At 41.7% G+C, this 22,962-nt stretch overlaps 2 protein-coding genes across 9 annotated transcripts in view; one reads left to right on the top strand and one right to left on the bottom strand.

Moving 5' to 3' along the window:
* Positions 1 to 16,203, top strand: part of LOC133450316 (probable E3 ubiquitin-protein ligase HECTD4) — a 37,729-nt gene extending 21,526 nt beyond the window's left edge. For 4 of the 8 annotated variants that reach the window (XM_061728833.1, XM_061728834.1, XM_061728835.1 and 1 more), the window contains exons 50-77: positions 115 to 352; positions 477 to 613; positions 702 to 828; positions 1,291 to 1,428; positions 1,635 to 1,771; positions 1,867 to 2,027; positions 2,112 to 2,293; positions 2,376 to 2,581; positions 2,679 to 2,809; positions 2,921 to 3,126; positions 3,247 to 3,426; positions 4,684 to 6,080; positions 6,176 to 6,383; positions 6,469 to 6,692; positions 7,634 to 7,779; positions 7,918 to 8,021; positions 8,167 to 8,268; positions 8,897 to 9,020; positions 9,583 to 9,773; positions 10,007 to 10,153; positions 10,277 to 10,396; positions 10,501 to 10,656; positions 10,746 to 10,849; positions 10,978 to 11,199; positions 12,703 to 12,869; positions 13,027 to 13,222; positions 13,833 to 14,055; positions 15,281 to 16,203. In XM_061728833.1, coding sequence (XP_061584817.1) covers positions 115 to 352; positions 477 to 613; positions 702 to 828; positions 1,291 to 1,428; positions 1,635 to 1,771; positions 1,867 to 2,027; positions 2,112 to 2,293; positions 2,376 to 2,581; positions 2,679 to 2,809; positions 2,921 to 3,126; positions 3,247 to 3,426; positions 4,684 to 6,080; positions 6,176 to 6,383; positions 6,469 to 6,692; positions 7,634 to 7,779; positions 7,918 to 8,021; positions 8,167 to 8,268; positions 8,897 to 9,020; positions 9,583 to 9,773; positions 10,007 to 10,153; positions 10,277 to 10,396; positions 10,501 to 10,656; positions 10,746 to 10,849; positions 10,978 to 11,199; positions 12,703 to 12,869; positions 13,027 to 13,222; positions 13,833 to 14,055; positions 15,281 to 15,417 — 5,811 coding nt within the window. In that variant the 3' untranslated portion in view covers positions 15,418 to 16,203. The remainder of the gene's footprint in view (positions 1 to 114; positions 353 to 476; positions 614 to 701; positions 829 to 1,290; positions 1,429 to 1,634; positions 1,772 to 1,866; positions 2,028 to 2,111; positions 2,294 to 2,375; positions 2,582 to 2,678; positions 2,810 to 2,920; positions 3,127 to 3,246; positions 3,427 to 4,683; positions 6,081 to 6,175; positions 6,384 to 6,468; positions 6,693 to 7,633; positions 7,780 to 7,917; positions 8,022 to 8,166; positions 8,269 to 8,896; positions 9,021 to 9,582; positions 9,774 to 10,006; positions 10,154 to 10,276; positions 10,397 to 10,500; positions 10,657 to 10,745; positions 10,850 to 10,977; positions 11,200 to 12,702; positions 12,870 to 13,026; positions 13,223 to 13,832; positions 14,056 to 15,280) is intronic. The other 4 variants (XM_061728838.1, XM_061728839.1, XM_061728840.1 and 1 more) reach the window with 2 other exon arrangements.
* A 3,177-nt stretch (positions 16,204 to 19,380) lies between these two features.
* On the bottom strand, positions 19,381 to 22,099 carry LOC133450317 (L-serine dehydratase/L-threonine deaminase-like). The gene is made up of 8 exons (XM_061728842.1): positions 22,052 to 22,099; positions 21,598 to 21,757; positions 21,423 to 21,462; positions 21,197 to 21,336; positions 20,980 to 21,071; positions 20,247 to 20,474; positions 20,028 to 20,152; positions 19,381 to 19,930 (listed from the first exon to the last, which is right to left on the bottom strand). Exons 2-8 carry the CDS (start codon positions 21,751 to 21,753, stop codon positions 19,737 to 19,739), a joined length of 975 nt encoding a protein of 324 aa, XP_061584826.1. The 5' UTR covers positions 21,754 to 21,757; positions 22,052 to 22,099; the 3' UTR covers positions 19,381 to 19,736.
* Between the last annotated feature and the right edge of the window lie 863 nt (positions 22,100 to 22,962).

Consider the following 22,962-nt stretch of genomic DNA (forward strand, 5'->3'; position numbering starts at 1 on the left):
TGAATTTGGTTTATCTGTAGTATTTAATATGTAGCGGTTTGTTTTTTTCCTGTCCTCCTTGTTGTTGTTTTTTGCTGCTGTGACAGATTTTGTTTGTCTCCTTTTTTTCCGTAGAACTCAAAGATCCGTGCAAACTTTGGAAGCCGCCCTTTTGCTTACGCAGAAGGCCAAGCGCACAGGAATGCAGCTGACTTGTGCATAGACCTGGCAGAAGAAATAAGTGCAAATTTTGAAGCGCTTCCCTTTGCTATGGCCTCAGACAGTGATAATGATGCAGGTGCAAGTGTTACTTCAGACTCTGGATCTCACGGACCACCTTGTCGAATTGCAGCTGTTGCAGTTGCCCAGCAACGTAGGTTTCTCACTTATACATCAGCCTTGATCCAAATTGCACCAGTTTTTCCTTTATTTATCATGTGCTTTGTGAGTTAACTGTTGCTCATTGTAAATGTTTCCTACATTTTCTTTTGGTACAGAGTACAACAGTGACCTATCCTGCCACTACAAGGTAGAGCTGAGCTATGAGAACCTGGTTACGTCTGGGCCTGACCCGCACCCCCCACCTATTGCAGATGATGAGAGTGATGATGAAGATGACGATGATGTCCCAAGAGTGAGTGAAGTCTCAGATGCTCTATCTGATTGATAAAGTTTCATTCCTCTGAATTTTGTTTATAACTTTGATGTGGGTTTGCCATCAGGAGGATCACTATGCACTTCTGGTGAAGGCCTGGGAAACAAAAGTGTTTCCTACAATTCGGAGGCGGTTCCGTAATGAGGCGGAGAGGAAATCCGGCCTGGACCAAATAAAGGGAGCTCTGCAGCTGGGTAAATAATAAAGAAAATGGGCTTATGACATCATTACAAGGGTATTTATAATGGTATATTAACATTAAACTATGTATTTCTCTTGCCAACATCAAACATAATTTGATTAATCAGTCAATAATTCTTAATCAATAATTAGTTACTATATGTTGAACCTTTTTATAAAAAAAGAAATAAAAAAAAGAAATTGAAAATGCAATAGAATTCATATAAGGTAAAGAGACACCTCCACTGCATTTTGTTTTTCTTTGAAGCTCTTAAGAATTAAGGTGCACTCATACGAGTTAAGAAGTTGTGATCTTTAGATACATTACACCAGAAGAGCTGAGTAAAATTCCTAATATAAATACATTTGTTGTTGTCAGACTTGTTTGAATGAATGAATCACTAACCCGTGTCCGTTTTAAAGGCATTGTTTTTTTTCTTTGACACTTTCCACATTCTGTGTTTGACTGAAAACAGGCATGGTTGACATTGCAAGACAGACAGTGGAGTTCCTGTATGAAGAAAATGGTGGCATTCCTCGTGATCTCTACCTCCCTACTATTGAGGACATCAAAGACGAAGCCAACAAGTTCACTATTGACAAAGTTCGCAAAGGTACATCAGAAAAGTACCTGACTAAATAAAAACACAATGTGCAAAACGCTTTTTAGTATTTATACTGTTGAATTAACATGCTTGCAGTCATTTGTTCTTTGAGGGGTTATGGTTAGTTCTTTGTATTCCCCTCCAAAGGGTATTCTCAAGGATGTAATTTAATGTATTTTAACTAGTCTTGATGATAACATACTTTTTCAACACAGGGCTGACTGTTGTCATCCGTTCTCCTGACATTAACAATACCAGCAGCACTACAGGGGGAACAGCATTGCCCAAATTTGCTATCCGAGGCATGTTGAAAACCTTTGGTTTGCATGGCGTAGTGCTGGATGTGGACTCTGTGAGTACAATATTTTTTTTTTATCAGTGTTTCATTGTAATGTCAACAGATTTATCCGTAAAATAACTTTTCTTTGTGCATCTACGTTTTCTTAGTCAAACGAGCTGGTGCAGGTGGAGACGTATCTGCGAAGTGAGGGTGTACTAGTGAGATACTGGTATCCTATTGAAATGCTTGAGCGGCCACCTGCCGGGTCTCGACGCACTGCAGCAAATGGTTTAGTCTCATTGGATAGCAGCAACATTCAGATTCATAGGTAACCTGAAGCCAGTGCATATGATCATGGTATATCTGAATCCTCCACCAGAGCTGAAGTCTTGTTTTTGCTGCTTTTCTTTAGAGAGCTTCTCCGCTGTGAAAGCGCACTGGCACGATTATACTGCCGCATGGCCTTGCTAAACATTTTTGCTCCCAAAAATCCCCACACTTTCACTCGTCTCTTCCACATACCTGCAATCCGTGACATTACCTTGGAACACCTGCAGCTTCTGTCAAATCAGCTGCTGGCCCCACCCCTTCCTGGTGAGTATATGAATGTGTGCGTCCATATAAGTATACATAAAGAGAAGGATTTTCCAAATGTGCCAATTTTTTCTCTTTTCAGATGGTACTATTAGTTCTAGTTCTGTTCTGTTGGCTCAGTCGTTGCTGCACAACCTTGAGGGACAAAGCTGTTCTCCCACAGATCTGTTTTACCAGGGCAATGCTCAACCCATTCGGGAGTGGTTGACGGTAGCGATCACACGTGCCTTGCATCAAGGAGAAGAAAGTTTACTGGAGCTCACAAAGCAGATCTGCTGCTTCCTACAGGTCAACTATGCTCGTCAGAACGAGAGTTAATGTCATTGTCTCTGGGTACGTTCCCACCAGCTTTTGAACTCTCTTCTAATTTTGATCACATTGACAGAATGCACCTGAGCAGTTTACATCTGAGGAGTTCCCTGTGGCTGAGTCGAAGGTTAGCATGGACGTCAGTTTCCCAGGCGCTGCTTTTGTGATTGTGTCCTGTAAAGAAAGCCAGCTAGGCTGCCGCAAGGAGTGAGTTACATCTTAAATTTAACATCACTGTTTATTAAGTTATAGAAATACAACTTTCATTGTCTACTTTTTTAAATAATGATATTCTCCCATGTCTTGTCACCTCATCAGCTCAAGCCTGTACAAGGCTCCCTGGGCCCGGGTCATGGTGTATGGACTGGGTCACAAAGTGCGTCGGAATGGTCAGCTAAATCTGATGGAGGCTGTGTGCTATCCTCTGGATGCCTCACCCGCCAACACAGGCCTTACTCCCCCTCCTACCACCAACCAATATCCCTCTGTGATCATCCCTACTGATAAAGTACACATCAAGCTGGGTCAGTATCTTACTCCTTGAAGAAAAATTAAAAGAACCTATGTCTGATTTTAATTTTCTTAAAACCAACAAACTCTTGTTTATTGAAGGCCAATTAAATATCCTGTTGTTTTGACTGCAGGAGTTTCACCCCCTCCTGGTGCTGTGGTCGTGCTGCACTCCTTGCCACTAGAGTTTCCACTTGCCATGGCATTTGCTGAACAGCTGTTGACATGGAAGCTGGGTGAAAGTAGTGAGCGATCGGAGGATGAGTTGGATACAGTGCCCTCATCGGTGTTGCTGCAGGTGGTTGAGCTCCTAGGTATGTTAAACATCTTTATTTTACAGCATTTACTGAACCTCATTAATGAAAATGTTAGTAAGTCAGCCTCTTTAGATGTACAGTAATCCTGTAACGCGTAACTGTAACTGTAACTGTAACGCGGTTCACCTTTCACGGACTCGCTGCTTCACGGATTTGCATTGTGCATCGTATTCTGCATTCTGATTGGCTAAACAGTCTCCCCGCTTCTTCACTTCCTGTGTCAATAACGTTGGTCGCTTAGCAACAATGCTGAGAATGGCCAATGAACTTCAGCGAGCAGCTCAAGAACGGGAGCCTTTGATGAATCGTTCATTACAGTTCTCAGATATAATCCATGGTGGCATGTCGGTTTATAAGAATCTTTTTGCCCAGAAGAAAAAAGAGCGACAACAACTACCCATAACTATGTTATTCTCTCGAAAAAACACACTTGCACCGCAGGCTTTAGAAGAAAAAGACGCTACAGAGCGAGTCAGGATGCAGCGGCACAGTCAGAAGAGCAGTGAAATATGCGCGAGTCACAATTTCTCCTACTCTACTTTTTTTCATAATCATTTTTCATTTTCTCCCGTTCAAATGCAATTAATCGGGTCCCAGTGGGGCTGATCTCCGCAATTTGAAGCCTTGTATAATAATTGTTGTTGTTGTTTTTGTTTGTTTGTTTTTTTTATAAAAAATATTTTTTATACATGAAAATATTTTTGCTTGGGAGTGTAGATGTGTGTTGGACTGTAATTTTCATAGCAGATTCCAATTTTTGTAAATTTCTCACATGCTGATTTAAGTTTCATCTTTAAGAACTACAGTAAACGCGTTAGATTTTTTTACTTTTTTTAATACATTTTAAAGACTTTGAAAGGTAGGAGCAATGCGTGCATTGTTTTAAAGCAGACACAAGAGCTGATAATCACAATAAATGCTGACCTGCTACTTGATAACTGCAACTAATGCATTTTGAAATGATTATGTCTCATAAAATACACAGCTGGACTTAAATGAATCACCTATTTAAGTGGCAGCTGGTGTTGTTGATGAACTGTAGTCTATATATTACTGAGCTGTAGGCTTTTTATTTTTTTCTGTCTTTATTGAATACATAACATTTCCAAATTTCACACATTAAGTCCACAGATTAACAGTGCTAAACCAATAGATCCTCACATCAAAGAATGTCCAAATTTTGCAAGTATGAGCAATGGATGTACATATTTCCCAGCATTCAATTTTATAAAATAATTTCTGTTCTGTTTATAGGTAGTTTGCTTTGGACCACAGATCTGGCTCCCTCCATCAAAGAACTCGTCTTTCATTTGTTAGCTGAACTTTTGCGAAAGATCCACCACTTGGAGCAGCGTAAAAGCCCTGCTGGACTTTCCAGCTCTATAGCTCTACTACTCAACCCCTGCCTTGCAGTGCTAATGGCACTGCAGACAGAACTCCGAAAGCTGTACGACAGGGAAACTCAGGGATGGACAGCTGGAGCGGCAGGAGCAGGAGGATCTTCATCTGGCGGCATTGCTTTAGCGCTGGCAGCAGAGCAGAGTCGGTTCTCCACCTACTTTCATGCCCTAATGGAAGTATGTCTGGCTGTGGCAGAGGTGACTCTTCCACTCAATGTTGGCAGCTCTTCAGTGGGAGCCCTGTCCTCCACCAGTGCCCCCAACCTTAGTGATTCTTCTTCATCCTCTTCATCGTCCCCAGGCCAGACTCCACAGAGTCCCAGCCTGCTATCCAAACGTAAGAAGGTAAAGATGAAGCGTGAGAGGGCCGCAGCTGCTGTGGCAGCAGCCGTTTCTGGCAAACGAGGAAATGGAGGTGCAAGACTGTCGGAGAGTGACAGTGCCCTGCTGAACATGGCGGGTAGTAAACCCGAGGACATGTTGTGGTTCCACCGCTGCCTCACTCTCCTGATGATCTTACGGCATCTTGCCAATAAGGACCCGCAGGGTTTGAGCGTAACTAGCGATGCTGTGACAGATGCCTGCCAGGCCCTCGTGGGTCCCACCGCCCACAGTCGCCTGCTGGTGCTCTCAGGAATCCCCACGCACCTGGAGGAAGCTGTGGTTCGAAATGCTATCCGTAGAGCCTGCAATTCACATGGAGGACTCTTCAAAGATGAAGTCTTCATCCCTCTGCAGGATGAGGATCCCAAGAAGAAAATGGGAGCAGGGGGGGCAATTCCTCAGGATGGTAAGGGGGCCCCTGAACCTGAGCGGCCCCTCTCCAACAATGGAGGTACAGAGAGTCCTGACAGCTCCAGCAGTGTCACTCCAGCGATGAGTGTGAGCGCTTCTGCTTCTACAAGCCAGACCTCCATCTGCAGCTCCTCTCAGGGGGTCTCCCGCACTGCCAGTGAACTCTCTGTGGATCAAGAGCCTCCAGCTGCTCCACCTGTCACTCCTGCGGCTGCTGCTTCAGCTGTTACATATCCCCAACAAGGTCCACAAGACCCTCAGACAGTTTCTAGTCAAGAGAGTCTTGACACTTCCCTTTGCAGCACAGGGAGCCTGGGGAGTCTGGGCAGCTTTGGAGAGCCTGTCGACACTGCAGAAACGCCATCTGTGTCAGATGGCGGCTCTTTGCACACAGTCACTTCTTTGGAGAGCAATGCAGCCACTACGAGGCCCATCAAGGGCTATGCAGTCATTGAGGTGGGTGGACTTAAAGCATTAATATTCAAAATATTGTATTTTGTATTTGAGGGCTTGATTGAAAATCTGATGAACTCGTATTTTCTGCTTTAAAGGTTCGTTCTCGGGCCAAAGTGGAAAAGATCCGGGCCAGTCTTTTTAACAGCAGTGACCTGATTGGCTTGTCCAGCCTGGAGGGTGAAGAGGAGCTAATGGAGCTGACCAATGAGGAGATCCTCACTGCTTCTAGTGTTAACCAAAGCCTGTTTGACACACAGGGAAGCTCTGCCCTTGAAGACTACTTCCTGGACAAGTCAATCAAAGGTTTGTGTTGGACTGATCAGCTATTCACAGCTGTTACATTATTTCTGCTCAGTCAAAATCTAAAATAATCTGTCTCTGATTTAAGGTGACAAACTTGTACCTGGGGCACGAGATGTTCTCACAGATATTTTTAAGAGCTGTGTGCTCTCGGAACAGATGCTCAGCCTCACGCCAGCCAAACCTGTGAAAGTGTCTGACATTTACCTCAGCAAGGAGCAGATCAACTCTCAGACACCTGGCAACCTGCTGCATACTTTCTTCACCAATGTTCGTTCTCCAAAGAAAATGCTTGAAGACCAGCTTACCCAGGTTTGCAACAAGTGGTTAACAGTAAATCTCAGCATTCTTACATATACTTAAAGGAGCATGAGGCAAGAATAAGAAATGAGACTCATTAGCGCCACGACGACCGTCGGGGTTCCTGCAGCCAACAGTGAAGCCGGCACGGGAGAACGCGCATGCAGCGTCATTTGACGTCACATCCGCAGGACAGCACGGGAAATTCGGGCCCAGAATTGCAGCGCATTTTGCAGCACACAGCCTGTTCAAGGCAACGGAGAGATACACTAGAGGGCTCATTCTTTTAGGTTTGGAACGCTTCATCTGACATTATTACTAGAAAACTTAAAACGTATACAAATTTTTTTCATAAATCCTGCCTCATGCTCCTTTAAATTGCCTACCCAATATTATTTATTTGCGTGAATTAGTTGGCATTGAATTTGTAGTCATTTCAAACACTGAAATATATTACCTCAGGTACAGAGTTTTGTTTTTCTAGAAGTTGTCCCTTTAAAAACTTCCATTGGTTCACATAATTAGCATTATAACATCCATCTATCCATTTTCTATACCTGCCTAATCCGGTACATGGCCAAGGGGAGCAGCTGGAGCCTATTCCAGCTCATTACAGGCGAAAGGGAGGGGTACACCCTCGACAGGTCCCCAGTCGATAGCAGGGCCACATCTTAAGACAAACAACCATTCATGCTCACACACACACACACACACACACCTACAGGCAAGTTAAACTACTCAGTCAACCTAGCATACATGTTTTTGGACTGTGGGAGGAAGCCGTGGTACCCAGAGAAAAAAACCCACGCAACACATGGAAAACATGCAAACTCCACAGAAACTCCTGCCGGGTGTCAAACCAGGAACGTTCTTGCTTTGAGGCAACAATGCAAACCACTAAGCCACCATGCAGCCGCGTTTTAACATGTCAAAATATATTTTCTTTTATTCAGATTCTAAGAAAATATGGAACGCCCAAGCCGAACAAAAACAAATACAGCAAGGCGGGAAAAGAACAGCATCAAAGCAAGGTAGTGAGCACCAAGAGATCCATCACCAAGCCTCCCACCAAGGAAAAGTCTGTTCTCAACAGCGTCAGGTGAGTTTTCTCACATACTTGAATCTATGTAAATATATATATGAGGTGACAGAAGTAGTTATCACGTGTGTCAGTACAGAAAGACAGTGACATATGATAGCTGAATTAAATTTGCTTGTTTTCTTCCCCCTCTTCAAGGACTGCCCTGAGTGAGAAGAAAACAGTTCTGAAGCCAAAATCTCCAGAGAAATCCAGACCCGATGAGAAAGATGTGGAAAAATCTCCTGCTAAAAAAACTGAAGGTTTGCAAAAATGCACACACTTGGACACACGTGGATAAAATCGCTGAATGTATTAGTTAATGTAATGCTTCTAACAAACACTTAATCTGGAGAAGAATTGATGCAGTTAGATGTGTCTCTCTTGCCTGTGTTTGTCTATTTTAAGGAACAGTTAGTGAATTAACTGAACGTAGTGGTAAAAGGACTAAGATGATGTTTTACCCCACTAAATGGACTATTTCCACAGATTCAGAATGCTCCATTACAGGTAAAATTTCTCTGTATAAATTCAACACATTGTAAATGTTGCTAATGAAAGGAAGAACAAAATTCTCATCAACAACTTTATGTTTTCGCCTTTTTTAAATAGATTCTCTGATTTGATGTTTTATATTTTGAGATCTGACTTACTTGTTCCTATTTGCTGAAAACTTTAATTTTTTTCCTCCTTCAGGATATGAACAAAAGAGAAACATCAGTTATAATTAGTTTTAGAAATATTAAAAACTGAGTTGGCTTTGGTTTCTTTAAAAAAAAAAAATTAAGTTTATTTACATGAGGTATTGGAACTGAAAGTGCCGACAATCCAATTTAAACATCCCACATGAATTGGATGTTTGAATAGCTTTAATTGCCAAACCGCCCCAGCAGAGGTAGTGCATTTCATGTTGCTGTACAGTTTGTGTTGCTACCATCCATCCTGGGTGAAAGAAAATTTGTGTTAACATCCAAATACTTAAGTAAGCTAATTTGGATAATTTGAATGTGTCCCAAATGTCAAATGAGGCACAACTCATGACCCACTACCTCCCTCTACCCAAAACAGAGTGAAATAGAATAGAAGTAGCAAGTCCTGTTCTGTCTCCTCACACTCAACTTTGTTTATTTTTCTGAAGTTCCAGAGGAGAAGTACCTGACACTGGAAGGCTTCCATAAATTTTCGATTGATCGTGCCAAGCAGGATGTTCGCAGCGTTTGGAGGGCCATTTTGGCGTGTGGTTATGATCTACACTTTGAAAGGTGACACATGTAGAGTCATATGCCTAAAACCAGCTAATTGGCTTATCTCAAATATGGTCAAATACACACACATATTTCCCAACTGTTTGTATCTTTTCAGGTTTGGCGTTATGTCAATGACACTTTTAAACTAACTTTAGAGAGATGAGTGCAGTATTTCTCCATCATATAATCCAATTGGAAATCATGGTCTACACACTTCTAAATTAAGATGTCTGTTTGCATTAGATTTCCCTTAATTTGCATTTTCTTAATTTATCAAAGATGATAACAAAGTATGCAGAGGCTCAGTATCTGCTGACAAAGACCCTAAAATTTGTCTTAAAGGTGCACTGTATATACTGGCCCTTTTAGAAAATGCAATTGAAAGGGCCTGCTTAGTATAACCTACAGCAAAACATTAATACTAAACATTTTCATATATACCGGTAATATTTTTACATGATTCCTCATATGATGTACACAGTATTTTTTCTTTATTCACCTTTTAAAACTGGACTGTATAGACCTGTGGGTTGCAGCTGAATCTCTTTATTTAAAAGCACTTGCCCCTCTGTACCAGGTGCACATGCATAGACACTCGCCATGCCCAGAAGGCTTGTAGAAAGTGGAGCTTGGAAATGGACGTGGCACTGGTGCAGTATATCAACAGACTGTGTCGTCACCTGGCTATAACACCAGCCAGACTGCACCCCCATGAAGTGTACCTGGACACCAATGATGCTGCTGATCCTCGGGTGGCCTGCCTGCTCAGTGAGTACCCTACCAGCAAGCATGTACTGTAAACAGGCTGAACAACTTTGGAGACTCAAATGACCAAATATGACATGATGGAGATATGATTACATGAATCCATTCTACATACTTTCATCTGTAATGTAATGTGCTGTTCCTGAGGACTAAACTCTCAGCTCATCATGGGTTCATATTTGTTCATTGTTTTGTCACTTGTACATAACTTGTGGTATAAATGTGGTTGTTTTCAGATGTGCCTGTGGAGAGCCTGCGCCTGCGCTTTGCTCTGCTGCAGTCTCTCAACAACACACTGGAGAGTTTCTTCCTGCCGCTGGTGGAGCTGAGACAGACATTTACGTATCAGAACAGTATTGCATCCCTGCTGTGTGAAGCCAAAGGTGAGTAGGATCAAATCCAACTATGTGGGTCAACTTGGTGTAAATGTATTTGTATGAATGTGTTTAAGAATCTGTCTTGCCTCATTTAAAAAACACCACTCCTGTTATGTTCCCTGATAACAGGTCTCATCTCCTACGACGCAAAGGTTACTGTAATGAACAGAGTACTCAATGCCACAGTCCAGCGAACAGCTGACCATGCTGCTCCAGAGATAACTCTGGACCCTCTGGAGATTGTTGGTGGTAGGCATCCCTCACATTTGTACATGTCACCACAGTTGCAATGCATTCTGGAAAATGAAAATATATATGTATATATTTTTGTGTATCTGGTAATTGTCTTTCAGGTGAAATCAGATCATCAGAGAACACATATTTCTGCCAAGCAGCACGGCAGCTAGCTTGTGTCCCATCATCCCAGCTCTGTGTCAAGCTTGCCAGTGGAGGAGACCCAACCTATGCCTTCAACATCCGCTTCACTGGAGAGGAAGTTCATGGCACAAGTTAGTTGGTTTTTTGTTCTTTTATTAATCTGCCCTGCTGTCTTGTGCTTGATGTCATGAGTTGATCTAACGTGATTTTGTGTGTCCAGGTGGCTCTTTCAGACACTTCTTGTGGCAGGTGTGCAAGGAGTTACAGAGCTCAGCACTTTCCCTACTTCTCCCCTGTCCCAGTGCTGCAGCCAACCGTAATAAGGTACAATTTACACCATGTTTTTCTCTTTGTTAACATTTGTTCTTTCCAACAAGGCATTCTGTGCATATCATCATCATTCTATATTGTGTCTCTCAAAAGAATCTTTTTTTTTTTTTAACTGTTCTTAGGGAAAGTACATCCTGACTCCCTGCCCTATCAGCTATGCAGAGGAACAATTGTTGCAGTTCTTTGGTCAACTACTGGGCATAGCCATCCGTGCAGATGTGCCACTTCCTTTGGACTTGTTGGGCTCTTTTTGGAAGGGCCTTGTGGGTGAGCCTCTTGATCCAGAGCAGGACTTGCAGGAAGCCGACTTGCTCACCTACAACTACGTTAAAAAATTTGAAAATGTAAGGAACTGTTAATCTTGAGTTATGGTTCTGCGTCAAATCGACGCCATCGCCGTGACGCCGTCGTGAACCCTTCGGACTTCTCCGTCACTCCATTTCGCAACGGTGCAGTACCCCCGTGACCGCTAATTCGCAATCTTTTCCTGAATGGTTTATCCGACTTTTTCCTGTAACAGTGAATCAAAGAGATAAGGACAACTATTGTGCAAAAAAACAAAACCAAAAAAATCACACATACACGAAGAAAAGAGCGCTGAAAGTTCACGACTGCTTCCAACCGGAAACCGGAAATGCGTTGCTTCCAAGCGAACCAACCACAGCCCTCTCATATGCGTTTGGTCTGCGTCGCCTCGAAGCGTAGTTACAATTTTTGGGAGGTACAGTACGCGTCAGTGACGGCGTCAGTGACGGCGTGTGGTCTGCGTCGACGCGTACCACGTGCCGTAGGCAGGGCGTCGTTTTGACGCAGAACCATAACTCAGCCTTTATTGTGTGTGTATATGTATGAAAATATGTCAAGTCAGATATTTGCACAATACAGCCAACCTGGAAATCTCACGAGGAGGTGGCACAGGGGTGTTGCAGACATTCTGAGCTCACCTCAAAAATTAAAGAAAAATAAATGATGTTTTAATCAACATGGCTTTCAGAAAATCAAGGAAAGAGTTATAGGACATTCTACAGTGAAAAGGATAATATACTTGCAGGAAGAAACAACAAGGGTTGGTGAAATTTGTTATGCTCCAGAGCAGCCGTAAGAAGACCTGGAAGATTGGGCCGAAGCCAAATCTGACTACGAGCGGGGCAGTGTCATGAGCGAAGTCAGCAGGATTTCAGTATATCTCAACGGATTGGATGTGTGTGTTTTACAGAAACATTTTGAGTCAAATTCCACAGACATTACCGATGTATTTATGAATTTGGTGACTGCTTGCCTGTGATCAGCTGACAAGCTAAAAACATTTAGGGGCCAAGACAGTTACAGTACGTATGCGGTCAGATTCGACTTCATCGCAGTCTTTCAGGTCTGCGTACCTCCACCCTGCAGCCCAACAAAATCTGCCAACTCGTATTTCTTCCCACAAGTATATAATCCCTTTCACTATAAAATGTCCTTGATTTTCTGAAAGGCATGATGATTAGAAAGCTTTTCTTCTCATCAAATCTTTAGGTGAGACCGAAAATGAGCAGGTATGCAAAACCACCCTGTGCCTTCCGTGATGTTTTGCGGTTCTCACATTGCCCGTATTACTGCTGCATCATATGTTTGTATTATATGTGTTTAACCTCTTGCAACACATGTAGTTCGATAATGATAATTGGGCATCAGCCCAACAAGACCGTAGTGTGTAATGTACCCACACTTGCTGTGTTTAATTGCTAGCATAAACTTTGAGGTAAATCGTCTTGGTCTGCCCATGTGTTTTGTGGTGTGAGATGTTTTACCCTAACACTATTGTAGCTGCTATGAACTGAAATGGCCAATGTTCTACAATATTGCAGGTGACTGATGAGAGTGAGTTGGAAGCTCTTTGTGCTGAAATCTCCTCCCAGCATCATTCAGGAGAAAGCCCAGACTCACCCAGCCGCCCATGCTGCACTTTCACCTACATCACTATGACTGGTGAAGAGGTGGAACTGTGTCAGGGGGGGCACAGCCTCACAGTCAGGTACAGTGCAGATCAAATGATTAATCATATTTGGATTCCTTCAGACATGATCTTGATGCAAGGAAAGTTCTCTTTAAAATAGTATTTACTTCAAGGCCACAGCACATTCAGAGGTGTTTCCATTCTGTAATCTGTGTACTTGTGTTTGTGCGTTAAGCTGGGAGAACAAAGACATGTATGTGCGAGCTGTGCGGAGCCTTCGTATGAGGGAGCTGCTGAATGTGGAGTGCATGACAGCAGTGCGCGCGGGCCTCAGTTCCATCATCCCCCTGCAGTTGCTCACCATGCTCAGCCCCCTGGAGATCGAGCTGCGCACTTGTGGCTTGCCTTACATCAACCTGGAATTCCTCAAGGTGAGGCACACATCCGCGGGATTAGGCCCTTTCAGATCTGTTCTACTGCAGCTCAAGACATAAACATCTTCTACTCTAGACATAAACGCTCTGCGGAAGTTGTGATCACAGCACCTTAATCTTCTAGTGAACACAGTTTTGATATTTAATCAGGGTTTCCGCGGGGTTTTAAAAAGTATTAAAAAGTGATAAATGAAAATTGCCAAATTTAAGGCCATTAAAAGTGTTAAATTCACTGTCAGAGGTATTTTTTTTTTTTAAATTGGTATTATTTTTTACCTTTTACATTTTAATCAGTCTATTTTATTGTCATTCACAAATTGAAATAAATGTGAAACATCTGGTCAACATCAATGAGTCTATAAATCTGTTCTGTATAGTGTTCTATAGGTCAAAATCTGTATTAATGTTAAAAGGTCCGTGATTAACACTTAATGTTGTGACAGTTTTTTAAAAAAATCTGAAGGTAGTGAAAAAGGTATTAAATTGGTATTAAATTTAACATAAGGATTGCTGTATAAACCCTGTTAATCCCTTCAACTCATCTGTCTTACATATTAGCATCAGCCACATTTTATCTTCAGCATCCTAACAGTGTGTCCTTGTGTAGGCTCACACCATGTATCAAGTGGGTCTGATGGAGACCGACCAGCACATAGAGTTCTTCTGGACTGCCCTGGAGATGTTCACTCAGGAAGAGCTCTGCAAGTTCATTAAGTTTGCGTGCAACCAGGAGCGCATCCCATTCACCTGCCCCTGCAAAGATGGGGGGCCGGACACAGCCCATGTTCCCCCATATCCCATGAAGATTGCTCCTCCTGACGGGACTGCAGGTAATGGCTAACAAACTCTCCCTTCTGATCTGACTATCTCTGTAAGCTTCTTACATCAGAGCTGTTGCTGTGGAAACTACTGATAGGAATGATAAAACAGCTCAACTTGTCTTGTAACTTGAGGCAGACTTTGAACATCTCATTTGTCATGGTTTCATTGTGTTTGAAAATGGATTTATACAATAGAGAGACACTGAGCAGTTCCATGTGAGAAAATGCACAGACAGACTTGATGTGTGAACTTGTCTATGATTTACATTAGATAGGATTGCTCAACAGTGTGTCTCACTTCTATCGATGGAAGGAGCTCATTATTAGGGGTGGGTATTGGGAAGGACCTCACGATACGATACGCATCACGATACTTGAGCCACGATACGATACACATTGCGATATCCCGATTATGCGATATCCCGATTATTATATTCTACATAGTTCACCGAAAAATGTAAAAATGCATTACACATCTTAAAATCCAAGTTGTATATATGTACATCAGATAATAGTGATGGATCTTAAAATCCGAGTTGCACGTTCATCAGATTATAGTGACAATTCATGGGACAAACTGAGTCAAAACAATGTTTTATTATAACTATACAAGCTAAAGTTACAACATATTTGTATATGTTTTTCATATTATTTACATCATATGAAATTAACATTAAATTTAGTATGAGGTTGCTTTAATTATGTGGCAAATGATAATAAACACAAGAAAGATGGGTACTAAAACCAAGGACAGGCACAGTGATCAGTCAGTATAGATATAAATCCATAAATAAATAAACCTCTGTCCGTTATTTTTCATTTTTTAAGGACAGGCAATTGTGTTATATAAAAAATAAATTATAAAATGAAATACAACGTGAAATAAAACCTGAGCTCAGTGCAGGGCCCTCCCAGGATTGGTAGAGAGTGGCAATGCCCAGGACTGTCACTTAGGTAGGAGCACTGAGTGATATAATGGGGGAAAAAAAAAAAAAAAAATCGATATTCAAATTTTGAATATCGATATTGAATCGGCTGGACAAGTATCGCGATATATTGCCATATCGATATTTTTGCCCACCCCTACTCATTATCAGTAAGACTTGTTACACAGCAACTCATTGGCCTTCTACCGTTCTGAGGACATTTCCAAGGGGGTAAACATTCATAACACTTTCCTTTATGGAAAACAAGCACAAGATAATTATGTTACTCTTTCCTGTTTCCTTTCCAGGTCAGCCAGACTCGCGCTACATTCGAGTGGAAACCTGCATGTTCATGGTGAAACTGCCTCAGTACACTTCTTTGGACGTGATGCTGGAGAAACTGCGCTATGCCATCCATTACCGCGAGGACCCCCTGAGTGGCTAAAACAAACTTCCACCCAACATTCCCAAACATATGTACCTGGCACTTCAATCCCACTCCCACACTCATGGACCGTCCCCGGAGACAGTCCATAATATGCTTTACTGCACCGATAAGCCACTAAATTAAAAAAGTTTTATTTTTTGGTGGCATTTAAGGTTTTCTTTATCTGAGATGTTTTATTGCTGTTTACAAAAATTCATCATTTCATGATTACGTTTGGTATTTTTTTTTAGGGAATTCAGGGAAGACGATCTCGATCAGCACTTGCATCTCTGAGTCTGATCCAGTTACACTGAGTTTGAAGATGGCATTAGCTGTGAGACAGTTCTCGTTTGTCTTGTTTTTCACTCCCTTTTCTTTCTTCAACAAAGGGTTTGAAGAGGTCAGGTCTGTGAATTTAACAGCTTAATGGGATCATTTCAGTCAGCACTTTGCAGGTGCATGTCCAGTTGCTGAATGTTTTAGCATTGTAACAGTGGTCTGCAAGACCAGCTCTTTTCGTAGTTGTGGGAGTTGGCATTGCTATGCAGACTACAATCAAACACCCCCACCCCCTAATGATGCACACAGCTGCCTCTGTCTGTGTCCTCTTAAGGGATGGGGATGTTCTGAACCAAGCATTTGCTGTATAGGTCTCCGTTGCGAGCTCTATATTGGTAATATGTGATTTTAAAAAGACAAAAACAGAAAAATCCAAATGCCTGTCAAATAATAATCTGACATTTGAAGAGGAGGTACGATTACTAGGAAATAAGAAATACCGATATGATGCCTATTTCTGGCACATCAGCAAGGAGCAGGCAGATATGTGAACAAGTGCTGTACAGGATAGGATGTAGTTTTACTGCCCGTTTAAAGAAAATACAACCTGCTAATGGACAAACTAACTTATGCCTATATAAACTACATTAAGAGACAGAAGAAAGGGTATTTAGGTAATGTAAAAAGTCATATTAATCTATTAGTTTATGAAAATTGCTGTTTGAGTTTTTTTTTCTTCATATGCAGGTAGATGTGACTGCATGGTAGGTGAAGCAGGTCGATGATAACAAAGGCCTGCCGATTCCGATATACTTGCATTTCAGGTTTGTGAAACCTATGTGGCTTTGTGAAAATGGGAAGGAGATCTCATGAGCTGCTCTCCCAAACTGTTTGCGTGCTACTGAATGTGCAACAAGCCCTCCCCACGCCCTCCATCATACACAGTCTACACACATACACTGGAGGAGTGGCGGCGGAATATCTTGAGTTCTGCCTTTTCAGATTTTACTTCATGAAATATGAAGTATTCTGCGTTTTCTTTTGTTGTTTTTTTGTTGTTTTGTTCAGCTTACCCACAACCAAATGATAAGCCTGGGTAAAATGAGCTTGAAAAATTGTAAATAAACTGCTGTTATGGAAGTTATCGCAGTTTTTACTTGCTTCTCCACTTCACATTATAATTTTTGTTTTTGGTTTGCACACTTCCAAGAAATGGAAAAGAAAAAAAAAAAAGTTCTAAAATGAGCAAACTAGGTGATGTCTGTTGGATACCCAGTTTGTTGTGTTGTTATTTTTTATGAATTTTGGAAATACAAATAATCTTATCACCTTTTGTCTTGTACTCAGATGGATTGAATTTCTTCTACTCATGGTGAAACATGTTTTCTTGTGTGAGTAAAATCGCCATTTTACTTAGAACAAATTAAAAACAGAAGTAACTTGGCAAATTGGGTTGTAGGAATTGCTTGCAAGTTCTGGTTTTGGTTCAGTTCTTTTGGAGGATGATATACCGCTGCTAACAGGGATGCTCTCTCTTTGACTTCCTCCTCCTCAGGAGGGGTATCTAAGGTTATAAAAAAGGACATATCTATACAAAGAGGTGTTGCGATAAAATGTGTGCTGTACATTTACTTGATATTTATTACAATTATTTATGGTTGCATTAACTTAACTTTTACTGTCTTACCTCTGCACATCAGAAACGTAACATCTAAGATGGATTATACAGATGTAAAGAATCAAATGGCATTTGAGATTTGTGTCATAATAAAGAAATGTCTTCATGTATAAATACCGTCATGTTTCATTTTTTTCTCTTTCCTATAAATGCTGTGTATTTTGTGATCAGTTAGTTTTGTATTTTAAATAGTTGCCCGGATCACAAAACATATTTTCTTGGCCATCGTTCCCACAAATGGCTGGAAAGTGCTCACATGAGCCCATGTTTACATGAATAGAGGACACGACTGCATTGACGGCAAGCGTTTGTCATGACGACTGATCCCTGTGAAGCATGATTTGTGTCTTTTATCGTGCTTCTTATGTAAGACTCCACAGCTAGGCTTGATTGCATCACCTCTGACTATAAACCCGACACCTTTACAGAGCAGCAAGTGCTGTGCTGAGCACGGCCAGTTTGAGCTGGATCTGTTCCCATGTCCCTTACAAATGTCACCTGATTGCCTCAGCTCCCTTTTTTTCTTTTTTACAATACTCAAAGGAATCCATTCACAGTGACATAATACATGGGTTGAAAACCATCATTTATATTTTATTCTATTTCATATTTCATGTCAAAAGTGCAATGTATATTATGTATCTGTGTTTCACATCAAACGGATTACTTAAAATGAACATGCTCTGCGTGTAACTCCCAACTGTGCCCATGACAGGCAGTATTTAGAATAATGTGGTAATTGTTTAGAAAAGTATGACAGAAAAAAAAACAACAACCTTGCTTTTCCAAGTCTTAATATGGAGTTTGTTACTCTGGAGGAATTCCAGGAATGTCTCTAACAGGTTGACAGGTTTCACAGGACCAGTCAGCTGACCCTCCAACACGGCTCTCTCTGTCCTATCTCTGGAACCAGTCTTCCACTCCTTTTCTAATAATCTCCAGTCAAATGAGGAGCTTGGAAAGTAACCCACATCCTTAACCAACCAGCAACCTGAAAACACTGCAGCCCTGTGTGTAACAATGTGTAATGCAGTCACATGATGTGCAACTACTTAAAGGGCCTGAAGATCTTTAAGGCACTGAGGCCACTTGACATGACTGGAAGACACTAGTGTGTGAATATTTTCTTACAGTCAGTAGTGTGTTCATGCTGACGATACTGAGAGAAATTAACTGAGAAACATCAGCTCACTTGCTTTGTTGAAAGTTATGGATGGCATTAAAACCGTTTATGCTGACTGATGCATTTCTGAAAGCGCAGCATATCTCAAAACACTGCCTAAGGCAAAAATAAAATGACAAGCCAGATATTAATTGTTGCACGAATGAACAAGCAGGTTAACAAAAATGGGGAGATTATATTGAATCTGTGTAGCCAGAATGATTCAAACATACTCTTCTTATTCATTTATTTTCATCATGGATTATATTAGATATCATACATATCTACAAAGCAAATTAGACGTGAGTTCATGTAAGGGAATACTTTTTCTTTTTTCTAACTCGTGGTGCATTTTGTTCAATATATTGTATATTTAAAACTATTCTTTTTTCATGTCAATATCCCCATAACATCCATCCATCCATTCATCCATTATTTATACCCGCTTTATCCTTTGCAGGGTCACGGGGGTCTGCTGGAGCCTATCCCAGCTATTTTCAGGTGAGAGGCAGGGGTTCACCCTGGACAGGTCACCAGTCCATCACAGGGCCAACCCCATAACATTTATCTAAAAATACTTCCTCTATGAGAATGAACTACAAACGTGTCATAAATGTACATGACGGGCTCAGCAATTCGTAAAAACTGAGTTGACAGTGGTGAGCAGTGGACATACTGTACTAGTATGTTGTTTTTTTTATAACCTCAAATTTATAGCCTACTTGACATTTCCCTTCTACAATTTTTTGCTTTTGGCAAACTTATAGGGCAACTAGAAGTGTTGTGTGTTTAGCTATTGAAGCTTGTGTTATCAGAAGGAATACCAGATCAGTCTTCCGTCAGGAATAACAAGGCAGAGAAATATAATTTATTAGTCGTTAAATACATCTCAAAGTACAAAAGCATGACAATAGTATAGAAGCGTTTCGACAAAGCAAGCACACTTATTATAAAAGCAAACACGTATTCAGTGAGTCAGTGTTCCTTTTCACTTTAAAAAAAAAATAAAAAATAACAGTAGGTTTCTCTTGTCAGAAACTACCTCAACCTTTTCTTTTGTTAAAAAAAACCCCTATATTGTCAGTCTCAGTGCTCATGAGAGCTTCGGTCTGGAATGGTTTGGTCTATGGAGCACATGTGTAACAGGGTCTAGGAAGAGGAAGGCGGCGATGGTGAACGACACAAAAAGGTGAAGAGGACCTGAGGTGGTCAGGGGCGTTAAATGATGCCTAGCTGCTTCTTTAGCCTCTTCAGCTGCTCCATGCTGATGTTGTTGCCGCCACACACCACAACCACCACGGGGCCCAGCCGCTGCGACAGCCTGCCCTCGTTCTGCAGTCTTCTGATGATGTCACTGTACACAGCTGCCAGAGCAGCACCGCAGGCTGGCTCCACAAGAATCTTCTCATCGTCTGCAGAGAGAGAGGACATTTGTTCATTTTCAGTGCTGATTATTGTAGTTTCACGTCCGTAGTACTGTACATCTGCTCAGGTGCAAGTTGCACTCACCAACAAAGCACTCGACAGCTTTAACGGCCTGCTGGTCCGTGACGACCTCAGAGAAAACCGTGTGCTCGCCCACCAGTTTCATCGTCTGTGCAGACACCCTCACCAGGCCCAGCGTGGTTGCAACACTAAGGGAGCCAAACAAAAGATCCGCTTTTCATCAGCAACACGGCCAGATAACACATTCCTTTGAAGCCATGTTAATGAGGTCATGTGCAGTACCTGGTAATTGCAGGAAGAGTAACAAGTTCTCCAGCCTTCATGGCTGCATGGAGGCTGTGGGCTCCTACGGTTTCCATGGCAACGATGGGCACATCAGCCCAGTTGGCGCGCCGCAGTCCCTCCACGACTCCGTTCAGCAGGCCCCCTCCTCCCACCGACAGCACTATGGCCCCGGGCTTCTCATTCAGGTCCTGCTCCAACTCCTTCACCAGAGACGTGTGGCCTTCCCTTCACACACAAACACAAACTTCAGAATCAACTCTGAAGTGTACACAAATGTAAACACTCTACGAATGCTGCGTCCTTTAGAGCAGCATGATAATATGTTAGGTGTTGTTTATGGTTGTATTTGACACTTTTTGATGCGAGTCAATTATATAACAACCTCTCAAAGTAAGATCTGTGATAACAAACTTTTTTATCTGACATACAGTATCACCTCATTCAGCCCTTTCAGCTGAATGAGGTATATATATATATATATATATATATATATATATATATATATATATATATATATATATATATATATATATATATATATATATATATATAAATTGATGTTTTATATGGATGTCTGTACATGATATGACAGGTGTTACTATCAGTGTCAGATATGTATTTATCTCCTGCTGAAGACATTTCTTAAGTAGAAATTGCTTAAATTCCTATGAAGTGTTTTCCACATAAAAACATGAATCTCAGCCAGGCAGATGCACTGAGACTGTCTTACCAGATGAGGGGGTCATCAAAGGGAGAGATGAATATCCAGCCCAGGTTGTTTGCTACAAGCTGCTGTCCATATTCAATGCTTTCATTCAGAGCCTGAAAAGGGCGGGTTGTAGTTTTGTTACGTTTGCAGAGTTCAAATCATTCAAACTTGCAAGAAATTTCAAAAAATATTGTCCATCTGTATTCTTGTGTAATTAATAACATATGGTATTATCAACCTTGCCATGAATGATAACAGTGGCCCCCTCATCCTTCAGCTTCTCCACTGTGGGATGTGGTGTGACACTTGGAACGACTATGGTTGCAGGAACTCCGAGCTGGCGTGCAGAATAAGCAGCAGCCATGCCAGCGTTTCCTCCTGTGGAGACCCGGATGGTCAAAATTGCACATTCAGACCTCCACACGCCCAAGCAAATTCAGACGGCATTTAACTCCAAAGCTCACCTGAGCAGCAGACAAATCTCTCACACCCTCGCTCTGCCCACTACAAGGAAACCCACAAGAAGACCTCAAGTCAGGGCAGGTTCACATTAAGCCACATCAGTCTTTTGGATGGGTTTATTGTAGGTCATTACAACTTCTTTGGAGAAAAAGGCTTGAATCACATCAGATTACTTACAGTTTTACAGAGGTGACCAATGCCCCTGATCTTGAAGGATCCTGTTGGCTGAGATGAGTCCAGCTTAAGGTAGACGGAGGTCCCAGCCACCTTGCTCAGAGCAAGGCTCTGCCTCACTGGAGTGGCCACATGAAGAGGCTGCTGCTGGGTTTTCATCTCACTGATGAAAAGATAAGCAGGGGAATGATTTTGAGGCGACATAAGTCAAAACATTAAAATCACTAGAGGAAATTATATTTTAATTGGCTCGTCTTGATACTTTTTTTTATCAATGTTGGCTGTTTTCTTTCTTTCTTTCTTTCTTTCTTTCTTTCTTTCTTTCTTTCTTTCTTTCTTTCTTTCTTTCTTTCTTTCTTTCTTTCTTTCTTTCTTTCTTTCTTTCTTTCTTTCTTTCTTTCTTTCTTTCTTTCTTTCTTTCTTTCTTAAGTGAATAACATGGACATCTTCAACCTACCAGAGACAAGTGGAAGACAAGCAAGCTGGAGCTGGGCTGAATGTTAGTGATCCCCCTTATTTCAGAGCCTCTTGGAAGGATAACTATTATATACATGCTTTGGTGTGGGTTTGCCGAAGGAGGCACACCTCTGGACCAATCAGCTTCAGGCTTTGTGCCACCAGCTCCCTCCCAGTCACCAAGAAGATGGACACTCAAGCAATTTCATCCAACTTCCAGGTCACAATATTTTAACCTATTTGCAAGATCAAACTCGGATGTAAAATGTTAGTTTTAAGAGGGGCTCTATTGTACAGGGTTATCTCAGTGACCAACAGGACTGCGTGGAAAATGATCACATAAAAGATGAGCCCTGCTGCCACAGATAGCAAGATACACATTATGGGGCTACTACTACTAGGGCCACTAGTACTACTATTATTGTTATCATGTATTACACAATGTAATAGTGTATAGTAGTTTCACAATGTTCTCTTTTGGTCTGACATTTCCACTCCATTTCATTTGCGTGTTCTCTCCCCTCTAAAGGAAGGCCGTCACAGCTGACATTCCCAAAAGAGTCGTGACTATTTTAACACCGATCTTCAGCTGTCAAGAACAGGCTGAGAGTGGACGGTTCAAACCTGAACGATCCGGAGTCCTTGATGACCCAGACAGAAAGCTGCAAACTGTCAAGTTGAGGGGAGCTGGAAATATCTAAACCAGCTGGAGATCTGAAAGGCCTCATGTATAAATTAAACTGTGGTGGTGGAGTTGAATCCGGAGGTGCCACAATCTCATGCTGACTTTTCAGATGGATCTTATATTTTAATGCGGGTCCACTTTGAGTCCTGTTGTAGTTTTGAAAAAAGTTAATTTGTTAATGTGAGCTTGATACAATTCACCACCAGGAAATTAAAGTATATTGACTC

This window comes from Cololabis saira, chromosome 9, assembly GCF_033807715.1.
Source record: "Cololabis saira isolate AMF1-May2022 chromosome 9, fColSai1.1, whole genome shotgun sequence".
NCBI lineage: Eukaryota > Metazoa > Chordata > Actinopteri > Beloniformes > Belonidae > Cololabis > Cololabis saira.